At 33.4% G+C, this 17,292-nt stretch overlaps 8 protein-coding genes across 8 annotated transcripts, besides 1 other annotated feature; 3 read left to right on the top strand and 5 right to left on the bottom strand.

Annotated features, from left to right (window-relative positions):
- Positions 1–13,944: part of a mobile genetic element that runs on past the window's edge.
- Positions 1,413–1,932, top strand: TVAGG3_0742250 (uncharacterized protein; the record flags this gene model as incomplete). Its single annotated transcript, XM_051244914.1, has 1 exon — positions 1,413–1,932. A coding segment is annotated over one exon (520 nt), but the record flags the coding sequence as incomplete, so codon positions are not given.
- Positions 2,714–3,103, top strand: TVAGG3_0742240 (protein of unknown function, DUF4108 family; the record flags this gene model as incomplete). Its single annotated transcript, XM_051244913.1, has 1 exon — positions 2,714–3,103. The coding sequence occupies one exon, from the start codon at positions 2,714–2,716 to the stop codon at positions 3,101–3,103; it is 390 nt and encodes a 129-aa protein (XP_051091500.1).
- On the bottom strand, positions 4,905–5,303 carry TVAGG3_0742230 (uncharacterized protein; the record flags this gene model as incomplete). The annotated part of the gene is made up of 1 exon (XM_051244912.1): positions 4,905–5,303. One exon carries the CDS (start codon positions 5,301–5,303, stop codon positions 4,905–4,907), a length of 399 nt encoding a protein of 132 aa, XP_051091499.1.
- Positions 5,540–5,798, bottom strand: TVAGG3_0742220 (KilA, N-terminal/APSES-type HTH, DNA-binding family; the record flags this gene model as incomplete). The annotated part of the gene is made up of 1 exon (XM_051244911.1): positions 5,540–5,798. A coding segment is annotated over one exon (259 nt), but the record flags the coding sequence as incomplete, so codon positions are not given.
- On the bottom strand, positions 5,887–6,498 carry TVAGG3_0742210 (organellar and viral DNA polymerase type B; the record flags this gene model as incomplete). The annotated part of the gene is made up of 1 exon (XM_001582057.2): positions 5,887–6,498. One exon carries the CDS (start codon positions 6,496–6,498, stop codon positions 5,887–5,889), a length of 612 nt encoding a protein of 203 aa, XP_001582107.2.
- On the bottom strand, positions 7,103–7,495 carry TVAGG3_0742200 (organellar and viral DNA polymerase type B; the record flags this gene model as incomplete). The annotated part of the gene is made up of 1 exon (XM_051244910.1): positions 7,103–7,495. The coding sequence occupies one exon, from the start codon at positions 7,493–7,495 to the stop codon at positions 7,103–7,105; it is 393 nt and encodes a 130-aa protein (XP_051091497.1).
- TVAGG3_0742190 (uncharacterized protein) lies at positions 8,930–9,595 on the bottom strand (the record flags this gene model as incomplete). Its single annotated transcript, XM_051244909.1, has 1 exon — positions 8,930–9,595. One exon carries the CDS (start codon positions 9,593–9,595, stop codon positions 8,930–8,932), a length of 666 nt encoding a protein of 221 aa, XP_051091496.1.
- TVAGG3_0742180 (uncharacterized protein) lies at positions 12,182–13,048 on the top strand (the record flags this gene model as incomplete). Its single annotated transcript, XM_051244908.1, has 1 exon — positions 12,182–13,048. One exon carries the CDS (start codon positions 12,182–12,184, stop codon positions 13,046–13,048), a length of 867 nt encoding a protein of 288 aa, XP_051091495.1.
- Positions 13,945–17,292: the final 3,348 nt, after the last annotated feature.

The following is a 17,292-nucleotide window of genomic DNA, read 5'->3' as shown; positions in this document are numbered from 1 at the left end:
CAGGAGAAGATTTGTCAAGCTTTAGGTATAATGTTAAACTTGGTCGAACACAACCCTGTAAAAGTGAACTCATATGTCATTGCACCTCATGAAGTTTTGAAAGAACTATTGAAACTTTTGACAGAGGCAGACGATATAAACATCAAAGAAATAGAACCCGACATTAGTTGCTGTGGTGTTTCATATAATGTCATTGACAAGATATACGTTATGAAAGGAGGTGAAACGTTGAACTTAAAAGTATAGTTTCCCAGACGTTTAAAAATATTTGACGACCACAACATTTCATTAAAATTTATTTGCTAAGTAAAATGTCAAAACTTCTTGAAAGATGTTTGAAGAAAAATTAATATAGACTTTATTTCATGTAAAGGACTTTACACACTTTTGAACGATATGAAAGACCCTGTTTTGTTTGTTCGTGTAGACAAAGGAAAGTTCTATGTCTTTACAAAATATTTGAACTTCTTAGACAGAGAACTTCAAGAAACCTCATGTGAAAGTTTAGATGAAGTTCTTCTCCACTTTCAGAAAAAACTTTTAAATATATATAAATGGCAGAAGACATAATGGTTTATACTATTACGACTAAAAACCTGAGTCATATAATTCTATAACAACAAACTTACAAAGTCCTCAAGGACGATATTGTAAACTAACCTTAAACACAATGACGACTAAAGCCTGTTTTGCTCTTTTGACACCAGAAGACTTTATTGTTGTGAATGGTAAAAAATACTCCTTTTGAAGATACTTACTCAGATAATACCACCAACAGGTTTTGTTGACTTATTTAATACTTTAAGTACGGGTGTAACATGTGCTGCAACTAGAGCAGGTTTCATTATGTTTGGATGTCCGACTGAGTTTACTATAAACGATATGAGCTATAATACAAAACTTATTTCTGGTTTTTACTTAACCACAGTTTCCTATAACAGGAAAAGGTGTCATACAAGGAATGTCTATTCCATTGACATTAAGCACACCACAATCTATATATTGTTTCAAACTTAGGTTCAAAGTGTTATTCGAATGTCGACAGAAACTATTATGACCAAAAGATACTTATGCGTATAAACAATACTTTCTCTGCTGGTTTGCCTATTGTTCATTCGAATGCAGAATTTTCAACCTTAGTGAACTCAAACACTTTGGCAAGTATAACGTTGACATTAGTTGACGCAAACTTTGTTCCTGTAAAACTTTTATGTCCTATGTATTTGTCAATGACGGCAGAAAGTTTTCGAATTGGAAGATGCAACTGGTGAAAGTATTGTATTACAAAGAACAACTTCAACAACAAATAGCTCAAGAACAACAAATGCAACAAATGCAACAAATGCAACAAATGCAACAAATGCAACAACAAAGTCAAGAATAAAAAAAATATTTTTTTTATTTTTATAAAAATGTACAGAATAGATGTTTCAGATTTTTATGACTTCCAAGCATTCAGAAATATGTGTCCATTTCGAGACTATAACAAAGCAGTCGAGAATTTGAAACGTTTAGTCATTTATGTCGACTCTGCCCCAGAATGTTATGTTATGAAAGAATGGGATGTAGTCTTTAACAAACCTAAAGCGACAATAGTGTCTGAACAAGAATGTAGACAGAAACTTAAGAAAATAAAAGTCGTACAAGTTGGCATGAAGATGTTAGATGCTTGGGATATCTTATTGTCAAAACTTGAAGATTTTTCAGTTCGAGGTATAAAGTTCTATACACCTTCTCCAAACTTCTATTCTATCTTCACTGGATATAAATATGAACAAGTAGAATGGAAAGAAAATATTATAGAAGCTTGGTTAGACCATGTCAAAGAAATTATATGCAATGGAAACGAAAAGGTTTATGAGTATATCTTATGTTGGTTTGCAAACATCTTACAACATCCAAGTGCTAAGAATGAAACTGCTCTCATTATAATTGGAAAACAAGGAACAGGTAAGAACACATTCTTTACAGATATTTTGTGCAAACTATTAGAGGGCTATTCGAACCCGAATATGACAAACATAGAAAACATCTGCGGTAAATTTAACTCCTCAATAGAGAATATGAAACTTATAGTATGTAACGAACTTCAAAGTATAGATACAACAAAAGTTTTAAACTCAGATGCTTTGAAGAGTCTTATAACAGATAAAGTTGGAGTTGTTGAAAGAAAATATAAAGACCAAAGAGTTTGTGAAAATGTTGCAAACTTCATTATGGTTTCAAACAATGCTGTTCCGATGAAGTTAGAAAGTTCTGACAGAAGATATGTAGTTGTCAGAACGTCAGATTCTCATATGCAAGATACAGAATATTTTGACGACTTAGCAGAAACTTTGACATCTGACTTTTACAACCACTTGTTTCATATTTTATGACATTAGATATTTCAAAGTTCAATCCAAGACAAATTCCACATACCGAAGAGAGACAAACATTGTTAGAAGCAAACAAGAGTGTATATGAACTGTTCATAGATGAAACTGACTTTGAGTGTTTAGATGAAAGGTCATTGTACGATTCGTATAAACAATATTGTCAAGAATATGGTTATATGACAGCGTCTAAACGTACATTCTTGGCAAATGTCAAAAGTCTTTTAGACGTACAGAATGGTGTATATACAAAGAAAATTTTTTATGAGTAAATTTTAAAAAAATATTTTTTTTATCCGATAGAAAAGATGGCAAAATTCATCTCAGTAAACAAGTACATGTCAGGACTTAAAGAAGAACTAGACCCATTCACATATTTGAATGTTTACTTCTACCATTTTGAAAAGTCTTCATTCAGCAAAGTTTGGAACATCGAACCAGTTAAGTTTGCTATTGTGACTAAAAATGGTGCGAAATTTGAAGACTTAGACATAGAAGGTTTGTTAGCAGTCAAAGAAAATTTTGACAGAAGGTTCTCAAACCTTAAAGAAGGCAAAGCATACAAACTTGTTATACCTTATGAACCAAAGAAGACAGACGACTATGAATATTATGAGTCTAAGATAGTTGAAGTTCAAGGTAAATTGGGTAAAAAGATTTTAGAGTCTAAGCCAGTGTTTGCCCCTAAAGAGGAAGAGAACATTGACATTGACCCAGAAATGTTCTAAAAATAAAATTTTATTTTTACATGTCAAATTTCTTTTTCTCTGGAACTGGTTCAGGTTCTTTCTTCTCTTCTTCTACTTCTTTTCTTTCTTTTTCTCTCTTCTTCTTCTCTGGTGGAGTTATGTCAAATTTCTCCGAACCATATTTATGTAAAAGTTCTTTGTCCTTTAATAGCTCATCTATTCTGTTTTCTATTTCATCTTCAAGAACAGCGCATGTGTCTTCTTTGCATTCTAAGAACTTTTGTTGGACTTCATCTTTCCAATCGGTGTCATCTCTGTCAACAAGTCTGTCATTGACAAATTTTAAGACTGCTCTGCTTAATGTTTTATGGTTCTTGTCATATTCCCAAAACAGAACTTTAAAACAAATTCACCTTTCTTGTTTACACTATGTAAGATTTTATGGTCGACAGATGTTTTGCTGTCAAAAAGCTTGTCTCGAATATAGATAGCGAAATCGCTAGACATTTTCTAAAAGATAAAAATTTTAATTTTTCTAAAAATATGTTAGAAAAAAAGTTTGCTGACATTGACAAGAAATTTGAGAATGTTTTAAACAAGAACAAGAGGAAGTTAGAAAATGCTCAGATAAAACCCATACATGACAAGTTCTTATTTGCTCAGAATGGTATAACAGGTCTAATTGCACCACCTGGGTCGGGTAAGACTTTCACTTATCTTAAAATGGCTGCACAACAACAAGAACTAGATGAGAAGAACCCATTCTATGAGTTAGTTGTCATTTGTAGTACTTCTGGTCAATTTGACCAAACCGTCAATTCGTTCAAAGATATTATAAAGAAGTCTAAGTTAGTATGTATAAAGGATACTGAGTTGTTAGATTGGATAAAGAAGTACCAAAGAAGGGTTTTGAAGTACAATGCTATAAATGAGTATATAAATTCGAAGTTTAAAGACCCAAATGAGGAAATGCAGAGAATATTAGAGAAGAAACACTTCAGAAACAAACAGAAAGAGATAGAATACATTTCGAAGAAATTGCAATCTTACGATTGGAAGACATACCCTCATAGGTGTCTTCTTATCTTAGATGACTTTGCTTCTCATCCTTTGCTTAAGAATAGAGAACAAGATATGTGTCGAATTCTTAAGAAGCTCAGACACTTTAACATCTCAGTTGTCATTTGTGTACAGACAGCAAAGAGTTTAAGTAAGGATGTTAAAAGAATACTGACTGACATTGTACTTTTCCCCGGATTGTCCGAAGACGATTTCATGGAACTTATGAAAGAGTCCATGGCAGGTAAGTTTGACAGACATGAACTATGGGAGAAGTACAAAGTCATACAAGACCCTCATACTTCTTTCAGAATTCATATCTACGCAAACAAAGTTCAAATTGTAAAAAGTCAAGCTTGAAAATGTAAGTGTTTAGTCTTAGTAAGTCTGTTGTGGTGCTGGGGCTGTCGGTTCTTCTGGCTTTGGAAGGCATTCAGGAAGAGGAACGTCAGTCATCCGTTTGTGTCCTGTCGGAAGGAAGAACTTTTCCAGTTGTCGGGAAAAACTTTTTCTGTCGGAAGGAAAAACTTTTTCTGAAGTTCGACCAAAAAGTTCTCAATTTTCGAAAATTTGAATGGTTTACGGACGGACAACTGGAAAATTTTTTCTTGTCGTCGGGAAAAATTTTTCTTGTTGGAAGGAAGAGTTCTTCCTGTCGGAATGAAAATTTTTTCCTGTCGGAAGGAAGGACTCGGAATGCCAGAAGGATTTGACGAGGCAATTTACCTAATTGAGCTACTTGAGCCATCTGAAGTCAAGCTTGAAAAATAAAGAGTGCAATTTACTCTACTTGTTTGAAGTTGTCAAAATACTCTGTTATTTTTTCCTTTAACAATGGCAAATCTTCTTTGAAGGTAAGTATTGTACAACCTTTGATGTCATAGTGTGTTTGAGGTAAAGTATCTTGAACTATTTGTTTCACATCTTCATTTGGGGTCATTGAAATCGGTAAGTTTTCGCGATAGAACCAATTTCTGTCAGATTTGTAAATCTTAGCAAGGTCGTAAAAGCTTTTGTTGTTTCTTCTGACTAAATGCAACATAACCATATCTTTATCTTCTTCATTTTCCATCTCTTCAGTATAAATCATATACTTATAGTTCTTTTCCTTTCCTTTTGGTACCGAACGTGGTATTCTTTTCTGAATGCTTTTGTCTTTTGCTTCAAGCTTGTTTTCCATCTCTTCACGTTCTTGTCTATGAATTTCGTCAAGAAGTCTGTAAATATACCAAGCATAACGAGGCGAAGCCCACATTGCAACAGCATTTACAAGAAGTCTATGTACATAATATCCTCTCAAACCGTTTGGCAATTTTTCACGATTTTCATAGAGTTTTGGCGACCCCGAAAAAAGTCGGTCTCGCTGTTCTTCACGATTTTCATAGAGTTTTGGCGACTGCGGTTTTTTACCTACTCGAGTTTTTGCGACTACGAGAAAATCCGTAGTCGAATTTTCAGCTTCATTTAATAGTTCAATAGTGCTTTGGTTCCTAAACCAGTCTTGTGGTTTCTTAGTATCTGGAGCAAAACATGCTGTCAAAATACTTTGCATTTGGTACATATCGTCTTTGACCGAACGAATGAGACGGAGTTGTTTGTTAAACTGTATGTACTCATATTCTTCATTTATAGCTTCATGGACTATAACTGTTGTTGTGTTCTCTGTTGTTGACATATCTGTCTTTACATACAAAATAAAAAAATAAATAAAAATAAAATTAGCGTTATTTTCTGACTTTCACAAAAGACCAAAAATAAACGCTTTACATGTATTTTTCAGCAACTTCGTCAAATAATTTTATAGCTTTATCTATCTCATCTACTTCAAACGTTTCTTTACCTTTCGTGGGAGCACCATACATTTTCTCAAACTTTTCAAGTAGTTCTGTTTCAGCAGCTCTCATATCGTTAACGAACACAACCTTGACTCTATTGACTGTACTGTCATATCTTAGAGTTATATTATATGTTCTTCCTATCTTATATCTCTTTGTATTGAAGTCCTTCGGTTTCTGAACGATGTAAAGTAAGCCTTCACTGCAACGTTCCGTATCGAATGAACCATATGTTATGAAGTTATATCCAACAACTGGGTCTAACCATAACAAAACTATTGGTATAAGACTTTTGTCGATGAGATATGCTGCAGTTCCATAGAATTTTACCGATATCATAAGCTCAGGATTTCTTGTCAAAATTTTCTGACTAGAAGCATTTCTAACCCAGTCCTTTGTTTTCTTTCCAGATGGAGATAAAATGTCTGACAAAGAATATTTGTTGTATTTCTTTGAGTATCTTACGTTTAAATCACCTATTCTAACCAATTTGGTGTCATTGTCTATCTTTTTAACTGTTTCAAACTCAATGTTTGACATATATGTTCTTACATACAAAATAAAAAAATAAATAAAAATAAAACTAACTTTATTTTTTCTATCTTGTATAAAAGATATGATTTCAGGGATTTTTTTGACGAAGTGCAAAAGTTCTCTTCGTAAAAAAATAACAGTTATATAATGAAATTTGGTCATTTTTTCACGATTTTCATGAGTTTTAGGCGACCCCGAAAAAAGTCTGGGTCGCAATTTTTCACGATTTTCATGAGTTTTAGGCGAGTAAGATTTTCTATCTTGTATAAAAGATATGATTTCAGGGATTTTTTTGACGAAGTGTCAAAGTTCACTTCGTCAAAAAATAACAGTTATATAATGAAATTTGGTCATTTTTTCAGCAAAAATATATTTTAGGTGAAGAGGTGAGATCTCACCCGTTTTCTCACCTGTTTTCTCACCTCAGTTATTTTATAAGCGTTTTACATGGTAAACGTTATTTTTGGAATTTTGTGAAAACTCAACGGTTTGACACAAGCCCTAAAAATTATTTTACTCAGAATTTTGTTGCTGAATTCAATAAAAATATATTTTAGGTGAAGAGGTGAGATCTCACCTGTTTTCTCACCTGTTTTCTCACCTCTTTTTTTCACAAGCGTTTTACATGAATTGTACGATGTATATTTGAAATTCTAAACAATTTCGTAGCTTCTATTTCTTCTGTCAGTATGTCAAAAGTTTTAACTATGCCGAAAGTCTCTTTATACTTCTTCTTGACATCAGATAGAAGGAAATCTTCTGCTGTTGGATAGTTTTTGTTCAGAAATTCTAACATGTCCATTTTATTTTCTACCGGCTTCTCTGCTTCTTTCTTTAAATCTGCATAGTCGTTTCGCATACGTTCTATCTCTTTGACGGAGTAGTTATATCTCCTCATTGCTGCTTTACATTTAGAACATTGCGGGTTCATTTTTGCGTTATATTCTGAAACCTTACCTGCTAAAACAACTAAAGCGTCAATTGCTCTCTTCATCTCAAACATAGCGGGTCTTATTTGTTTGTTCCATACTTTGCCTCTTCTATCTTTATCTCTTATCTGCCATACACATTCAGCAACTAACGAAACAAAGTTGTCGTAGGTCTTAAATTCTTCAGATTTATATATGTCAGAGATGTTCTTATATACCATGTCGCAATCTTTGTCCATAACCTTATGGTTGCAATGAAATCCAAGAAACTCATAGTTTACCTTTCGTATGAACTTCTTTATTTCTACTGAGTCAGTTGCTTTGACTTCTATTTCGTCAAATTCGGGAATAGTGAGTTTTTGTTGTTGGATTTCAGGTAGTTTAGGTAAATGGTCAATAATGTCCTGCATGTCATAAAGATACTGTTCATTTTCTTCATCTTTCGCACTACAGTCTAAATTACATGTTAAAAGTTCCTGCTTTATCTTCTGGATTTCTGTTTCAAAAGTATATGAAGAAGGAATGAAGCTTTTCATCTCTACTAACATAGATGTTGGATTCATAACTAAAGAGTTTGGTGAAGTTGTTGTTTGAATTGTTGTTGTGCCGATTGTTGAAATCATATCTTTACATACAAAATAAAAAAAAATAAAAAAATAAAACTAACTTTATTTTTTTATTTCGGGAAAATTCATGAAAATTCAAGAGGTGAAAAAAGAGGTTAGAAAAGAGGTTAGATCTAACCTTCTACCCTAAATTATATTTTTGTCTGATTTAAGCTCATTACGAAGAAGTTTCGACAAAACATTTACGTTCATGTTTGACAAAGCATGTACGTTCATGTTTGACAAAGCATATACGAAGAAGTCTTGACAAATTCAAGAGGTGAAAAAAGAGGTGAAAAAACAGGTGAGATCTCACCTCTTCACCTAAACTTTATTTTTGGGTCCTTTACACTCATTACGAAGAAGTCTTGACAAAACATTTACGAAGAAGTCATGAAAATTCAAGAGGGTGAAAAAAGAGGTGAAAAAACAGGTGAGATCTAACCTCTTCACCTAAAATATATTTTTGGTCTTTTGTGAAAATTCATGAAAATTCAAGAGGGTAGAAAAGAGGTTAGAAAAGAGGTTAGATCTAACCTTCTACCCTAAATTATATTTTTGTCTGATTTACACTCATTACGATGAAGTCTTGACAAAACATTTACGAAGAAGTCATGAAAATTCAAGAGGGTGAAAAAAGAGGTGAAAAAACAGGTGAGATCTAACCTCTTCACCTAAAATATATTTTTGGTCTTTTGTGAAAATTCATGAAAATTCAAGAGGGTAGAAAAGAGGTTAGAAAAGAGGTTAGATCTAACCTTCTACCCTAAATTATATTTTTGTCTGATTTACACTCATTACGATGAAGTCTTGACAAAACATTCATGAAAATTCATGAAAATTCATGAAAATTCAAGAGGTGAAAAAAGAGGTGAAAAAACAGGTGAGATCTCACCTCTTCACCTAAATTATATTTTTCAATACTTTTTTCAGCACTTTTCCGTAGTTATATATGAAAGACAATTCGAGATAAAAGTCATAGTACAATGGAATAATATGTTGCACACCATTTGTTGTGAACCAAACTTGAAAGTCAGAGAAACTGTTACTAGGTGGTTCGTAGAATTTAGAAGCAAAGTCATAAAAGTCCTTACCAATACATAGAAAACTATTGTTGCTTGAACTGAAACTTGCATGACACATAACATTTTGAGGGTCAAACACATTTCTATAAACTGTCAAATCTGCTGGTGGAAGTATAAATTTAAATGGACCATCTGGTGGTAATGGTTCGTTCTGGTTTAGTAACCGAAGAAATTGTGCCCAAGAACGTTTGTCTACTTTCCAAAATAAAAACTCTGTATCTCTTGGAGGGTTAATTTCAATCTTTTGAAATGAAACGGTGGAGTTCATCTTGTCATATTCTAGTTTCAGATAGTATGTTCCATTTAGTAAAGAGTCGTATTTTTCTTGAAATTCCCAATAATATTTGTTCATTTGAGTTTGAAAGTCATTTAGAGTTTTCTCAAGACTTTCGTCTGAACGAACTGTAAAGATTCTCATTTCGTCAAATTTGTCTATTAGACCATCAGAACCTTTATACTGCCCATGAAAATATACTGCGAACATAAATGCGTTAGTTCTATTTGAAAACAAAACTCTTCTAAATCCTATTGCCTTTGCATCTGAAGGACTTTGAAGCCAACGAATTGGATAGTCAAACCTGTATACTCGGGATGAAATTTCTTCATCTGAAATAGTCCTACCAGCATTTGTAAAGATATAGTCTAACGGTTTTGTATCTGCTACTTTTGTTCTTTGTTTTTCAACCTGAAGCATTTAATATATGTAAAAAATATATTGTTTTAAAATGGTATGCCATATAGCTTCTTGAATTTGTTAAGAAGTATTTGAACGTATTTTCCATCTGTATCTCTAGTGTTTACATAAGCATAGCCTGCCTTAGTAAAATATACTTGTAATTTCCTATAGTTTACGCCGGTATAAAAGTAGAAAGAGTCTTGTTCTTCGCTATAGTAGTAAAACTCAAACGTATGCTTGCCATAGTCTGTAATTTCAATTGTTTCATCTTCTAGTTCGTCGACAAATTCGAATACAATATCTCCAAATTTGCCTTTGTTCTTATTGTTTTCAGAACAAGTGACCCAACGTAAGTTTTCAAGTCTATTGTCGTTTCTTATACGGTTTATATGGTCTACAAAGGTAAATTGTTAGGATTCAGTATAAAATGAGTTGCAATGACAACATGTTTAAAATAGTTTTTCCACTCATCTTCATAATAGCATATCCGTCATTTCGCTCCATTCGCTTAAAAACTCTTTTTGTTTTTTGTTTCTGCTTCAAAATGACTCACACAGTGAATTTCATATTTTCTCATCTAACAAACAAGTTTCCCAACGGTCTTCTCCAACAAACTCAGCGTACATTTCAAATAAATAAAAAAATATTTTTTAAAAATATATTGTTTTAAAATGGTATGCCATTTCATATTTCTCATCTAACAAACAAGTTCCCACGGTTTCTCCAACAACTCAGCGTACTTTCAAATAAAATAAAAAATATTTTTTAAAAATATTTGTTTTAAAATGGTATGCCATTTCATATTTCTCATCTAACAAACAAGTTGTCCTTCAACTTGAGGTTCTAACATCGAAAGGCATGTCCATAAGACGTTCTTCTTCTAACCTCTCTAGTCTGTTTGGATAATTGGCACGTGCTGTTTCCAAATCCATTTCGTAGCGAAGACAGCCAGTTTGTCATAGACTTTTATGGGTCTTCCTTTCTTTATATTTAAACTTCTTCGAAACTCTCCAACCATATCTTTGCAACTCTGCTTTTATTCTAGCAGATTTTCTATCCATTCTATATGGGGGCATTTTTATAAAAAATAAAAAAATATTTTTTTTTTCTTACTTAAAACATAACCGCCTGCTGCCATAAGTCTTTGACGCCAACCCATACAGCTAATGAAGGTTGACTTGGTTTAGTTTGGAAACTAAACTTTGGTTTTGGTTTATCTTCAGTTTTTGGTTTCTCTTCTTCTATCGGTTTTTCGTCACTTTTCGGTTCCTCTGACTTTACCTCACCTGCAGGAACAGTTGTGTCGTTAACATCTTCATAAATATCATATGCCATTTGTTTTTGTTTTCCTTTCAACTTTTTGTGTTTGTTGTAAAGTTTAGAATATTTCGACTCTAAGTCAATGATGTTCTATAATGAACTGTTGGTCAGTGAAGTAAACTTTTCCATCTGTTGTCTCGAAAGCTCCTTCAGACTTCAATATTTTATTTGTGAGAGTCTGTTTCTTTTTTGAGATACTAGCCGTTCCATTTCTATGAAAAGTGACTTTATAGTTAGGGTTTGTATTTCCAGACCTGGCACTTTCTATTATTGAATTTTTCTCTTCATCTGTAAGTTCTTTGACAGGTTTTGACAATGGTTCTGAACTTTTTGTTTGTGGTGTCAAATCTACCGTTTCAACTTCTTCGGTCATTTCATCTCAGTAAAAAATTTTAGTTTGGTTTGTTTTCAACTGGTTGTTGTTGTTTTTTAAGTCGGTCTAAAACTTCCTGAGGTATAGGAAGAACTTGACAAACACGTGGTGTAACTGCTGGAAGCCGACAAATCCATCTTGAACCCATTTGTCTCAATGCTGTATTGTTCATTTCATCTCAGTAAAAAACTTTACATTCCCCACGTTTGAGGCGGTTGAGGTTGGTTATTGTTTACCCATTGTTGTGCATGGTTATATCCTCTGTTAAAGAATCTTTCACCTTGGTCCATATAGTGTCCTGCTTGGTTTAGTAGTCATTTGCTTTGTTATAATAGTTTCTGCTTGTCTTCCTACATTGTCCATCCATCCTTGAACTTTTCCTCTTGTTTCAGGATTTGGAATAAGATTTGTTGCATCTCGTGCTACATCCCAACCTTTCTGTACAGTTTGTATAATAGGTTGTGCTTTCTCTTTAAGTATACCTAATGTACTCAAAATCTTCCTTCCAACTCCAAATACACCTCTAGCTATTGTTCCTACTGCGGGCAAAAATCTGGATGCAACTCCTGCTAATGCGCCAAATAAACCCATTTCTTATAGGGTAAAAAATGACGAATCCAAACAAGGACCCCTATGTTTCTAAAGCGACAAAGAAAGCACTCATGATAAAAATCTTTAGTTCAACACCAAATGCTTGGTTTATGGATATCTTGGAAAACATTCCGAGGTATAGAGAAGATGGACCACCATACTGGCTAATATTTGTTGGTCAAAACACAAGATACTGTGAAGCCATACCATTACAGTCCAAAGCTATTTTAGATATCTTAGCAGCTTTGACAATATTCGTTGACAAATACCATCCAACAAAACTGACATCTGACTGTGAAAGTTCTTTCAAATCAGATGATGTAAAAAACTATCTGCGTTCAAAAAATGTAAACCAATATTTCATTGTCGACCAAAACCATTCTGCTCTTGGTGTCATTGACGGTTGTATAAAAATGTTAAGAGACTTAAACCAACCACAAGGTGGTGAAGCAAATGAAATGTCATATGACGACAAATATAGACACTTCTCCATGGCAAAGATGAGACAAGTTTTAAATATTTACAATAGCCGTAAACAAAAAGGTTTGGGAAACCACTCCCCCGAAGAAATGAAAAACAACCCTGACTTAGAGAAAGACTATATATTTAATAATTTAGTCAAAAGAGACAAACAAGAAAGAATGCCGGGCTTCAAACTTCAGAAAGGTGACAAAGTAAAAATAGAAATACCTAAACGCGACCCATATGAAAATACTATTGACTATGACAACAATGGGAACCCGACAGGTACTCACATTCGTGTTCGTAAAAATAGAAGAAAGTATACAAGAGAATATTATGAAGTTTTAGGCAAACATGGCAAAATGTACACACTGCAAGCAGAAGATAAAACTACTATTGTCAGACCTCGTTTCAAACTTGTCAAAGTTCAAGGTGGTATACTTTCAAAGACAGTTCCTAACAAATATAAGACAACTCCTGACGAATATGCTAAAGAAGTTGAAAATGACGACTAAGCAATTCTATACCATGCGTAAACTGTCATGTAAGGTGGCATGTATTCTTTACTTTGTCCCGTTGTTTGTGTATATCCTGAAACGAAATGTGTATGGTTTCCTTCTCCCTGAGTGTCATCCCAGTAACAATTTATAGCAAACTTAACGTCGTCTTTAACATCATATCCTTTACCTTTTGTCATTCCTGACCAATCCCAATATCTATGCTTATGCCAACCTGCTTGAGCTGTACTTAAATCTATGTAGTGACTATGTGCAGGTAAATTTTCACCTGAAATCGTTTTACTTCCACCTGTTTCCTTTGAAGAGTTTGCACAATACAAAAACCTGTCGACTATTTGAGTCCAAGTTCCAAAACCAAGTACTACTTCTGGTCTGGTAGAGTTCATTGACGTATAAATAGAGCCTATAGGATATAATGTTTGAAGTATTTCTTTCTTTAATGTTTGAAGCTCTTTTTTGTCTGCTTTCTTGTCATATAAATCTTGAGCAGTGAATTTAATATTATGTTCATCCTTCATGACATAAACATCTTTACATCTAATGTTTCTCATCGTCGTTATGTCGTCATCCGATGTTAAACCTTGTGGAAAGTTAGGAGGTTTACAATATAATGCATCCCCACCAGTTTCTTCAACCGTTCCTTCAATACTTTCTATAGCAACAGTTGTAAAACTTGTATGTGTATGGTTCTTGTCTGCTTTCTTCTCAAGGCTAACGTTTAAGTCTGTTATTTCAGAAGATGTATGTGTATGTCCAACGGCACTTTTCCTGTTTAAGGTTTCTTGTAAGTTTGTAATATTTGCAATGGTATGTGTATGTCCAACGGCACTTTTACTGTTTAAGGTTTCTTGTAAGTCTGTTATTTCAGATATAGAATGTATATGAGTCTTTTTAGAATATTCGTTTTCAGCTCTTGTCACTTCACTTGACATTTTATTGTCAACATATGTTTTGTCTGCTAGTTCAGGATGAGTATGTTCTTTTGTTGCATAAGCATTGTTAGCTCTTTCTTCTTCTTTTGCTATTGCATCGTCTACATATTCTTTGTCAGCTTTGTTGTCAACATCTGTTTTCAAAAGAAGTTCATTTATAGGTTTCTCGTTTAAAGTTCCTTTTGTTGGATTTATACAGACAGTATTGTTCTTCTTGTCTTGAAACAGAAACTCATCTGTCATTGGGTTTAATGTCAGTTTAAGTTTCCTTCTTTCAATGACTCAGATATCTTAGAATAGTTTGAAAATTTTGTGTTTTCTTATTTAGAGCTTGCATAATGAGTTGTCGGTTGTGTTGTATTTCTCTCATGGAAGCAATATCTTTCGACATTTTTATTCTAGATAAAAATGCTTTCAATAGAAAAAAAATTCAAGATTGCTACAACTAAACCATTAGATGAACTTTTTACTAATGTCGGTCAAAATTTGAGACAGAGACCGTAAAGCATGAAGGCTATCGTTTTGACTACCCATTAAGATGGTTAAGAGACCCATCCGTCACAAAAGCTATTGCTTTCGTAGAATGAAGTTCATTTCAGAAGCCATACATGGTTTCCCATTTACGGTCGGTTTTGAAGTTAGATACTATAACAAAGAAAAACGTATGTATAGAAATTTGAACAGGGAAAACTTTTACAAGTTAGTTTGCTTGTAAACTTAGAAACAACTCTTCAAGCTTTTCAAGAAAAAATAAACGACATCTATCTCGAATATGCAAACCAGTATAACATTGACGAAGGAGAGTACCATCTCGATATTATTTATGACAGGAAAAATGCAACTGTTAAAATCAATAGAATAGAAGACCTTGGAGAAAACGTTTATATTTCTACAAAATATAACAACTTGGCATGGTATAGATTTTTGAGGATGTTAAATCAGCCTGCAGCATATCCAGTACACCCAGACTTTTATGAAGTCGAAAACCCTAATGGAACATATGAAAATGTTTTCGACCCAGCTATTATTGTTCATGCTTCATTTTTGGCGCCCAAAACTCTTTCTTACTTGGCAAATGACTTTTACGAAAACCTACAAAGTTATACGAACCACCAAGTGGGAAGTATTTCAGACTTTCAAGTATGGTTTACTACAGATGGAAGAAAAAGAATAATTCCATTATACCATGCGTTTTACTTAGAACTTAGTTTCATATACAACTACTATCGAACGGTAAAAATATAATTTTTAATACGGTTGAGGTGTTGGATTTGGTTGCCAACTAGACTGTGGTGCAGGTTCAGGCTGTTGTATAACAGGAGCTTGCTCTTCTGGTTCAGGGTCTTTAGGTATAATACCAACAAACTGACCTACTCTTTTACCAATATTTTTGACTCCGTTCCAAATTCCTCTTCCTACGGTTTTTATTCCATTCCATATACCTCTTCCAACATTCGAAAAAAGTTTCCAATACTACTGAAGAAACCCATTTTACTATATGTAAAAATCTAATGTCCGCCTAGTCTCTTACGTTTCCTGTTGAGTTCCATAGCATTCTTTAACTGGAGCTCATACATTCTGTTTCTCCTCTGGTAGAAAACATATTCTGGGTCAACTCTGTGTTCGCGTCATCTGCATAAAGTTGTTTATATCCACTTCAGGGTTTGTATAAAACTCTTCCATCTCATATTTGCATACCATGGTGGCAAACCTAACGCAGCGTCATTTGACATGCAGTTTGCATTTGTACATCTGTTGGCACTTGACCATAGTTTGCCATTGCAGTTTATTCTAACTTCATTTGGAATATTCTCTGGGTTTGGTTGTCCAGGTTGCTGTGCATTCGCTAAGTTCTGTGCGTCCATTTAATATTAGATAAAAATATCTCTTACGAGTACATATACTGAACATTTGCAGGCATTGGTTCATCTTCATATTCTCTGTACTTTTCTGCCACGTCAAAATAAATAATGACACAATGGAAAAAACCTAAAACAAGTAGTCCTATTTCAAACCACATTTACTTACTAATAAAATTTCTTTGTTATGACACTTTCTCCAGTTTATAGGACCTCTCTCATATTCTATCTTGTCATATAAAACTCATAGTCATGTATGTCCTCTAACCATCTCAATAACGGTTTCCAAACCACTTTTATCGATGTAAAGTAAAACATGGATGGTTATGTAAAACGTCTAAAGTTTCTAAAGAGTCTCTCAAAGTCCAGTCTACTTGGTATTGAAAATCCCATGTGTTATAGAACGGTGGGTCCACTATAAAGAAAACATTTTCCTTGTCTTTATATTTTTCATACAAATCTGTCCAATGACATCTCACAAACTCTATACCCTCAATATATTTTCTATGTCCTCTTTGAAAACATTTGTATAGTTAAGATATAAAACTTTTGACATAAGTGTTTCAAGTCATGAACTCTTATAGAACCACTATATAATAGTCTAGCAGATATACTATCCCAGTCTATATATTCTGCTTTTTTCAAAACCTCTCTCACAATATTTTTGTTATCTAATGGATACGTTCCATCTTACCTATAGGTATCTTTTCTTTTAACTCTTTCAATATATTGTTTGTATCTGGAATATGTTTGAGACGGTCCATATAGTTGTCGAAGTCATTGCATATAATCTTTGAGTCTGGGAATATTATATGGCACAAATGGGATATATAGAAACTTCCACCGAACAAATCTACAAATGTTAGACCATTCGGTAGTTTCTTAAGTTTCTCAAATATAATATCTTTACATTTACTCTTATTTCCAAAGAACGGTAACGGAGGTTTTGTAAAATTCATTTATATATATATATAAAAATGTTTTTACCTGAAAAGTGACAGAAAAGTGACAAAACATTTACGAAGAAATCATGAAAATTTCAAGAGGGTAGAAAAAGAGGTTAGAAAAGAGGTTAGATCTAACCTTCTACCCTAAATTATATTTTTGGGTCCTTTACACTCATTACGAAGAAGAAGTCTTGACAAAACATTTACGATGAAATCATGAAAATTCAAGAGGGTGAGAAAACAGGTGAAAAAACGGGTGAGATCTCACCTCTTCACCTAAACATTATTTTTGGGTCCTTTACACTCATTACGATGAAGTCTTGACAAAACATTTACGTTCATGTTTGACAAAACATTTACGAAGAAGTCTTGACAAAACATTTACGAAGAAGAAGTCTTGACAAAACATGTACGTTCATGTTTGACAAAACATGAAAACATATATAATTTGTGAAAAGCTCCTGGAAGACCCGTATATATAAGAACTTCATTTATAATAATCA

The sequence above is a fragment of the Trichomonas vaginalis genome, chromosome III, assembly GCF_026262505.1.
Source record: "Trichomonas vaginalis G3 chromosome III, whole genome shotgun sequence".
NCBI lineage: Eukaryota > Parabasalia > Trichomonadida > Trichomonadidae > Trichomonas > Trichomonas vaginalis.
This window is presented reverse-complemented; position numbering and strand designations above follow the sequence as displayed.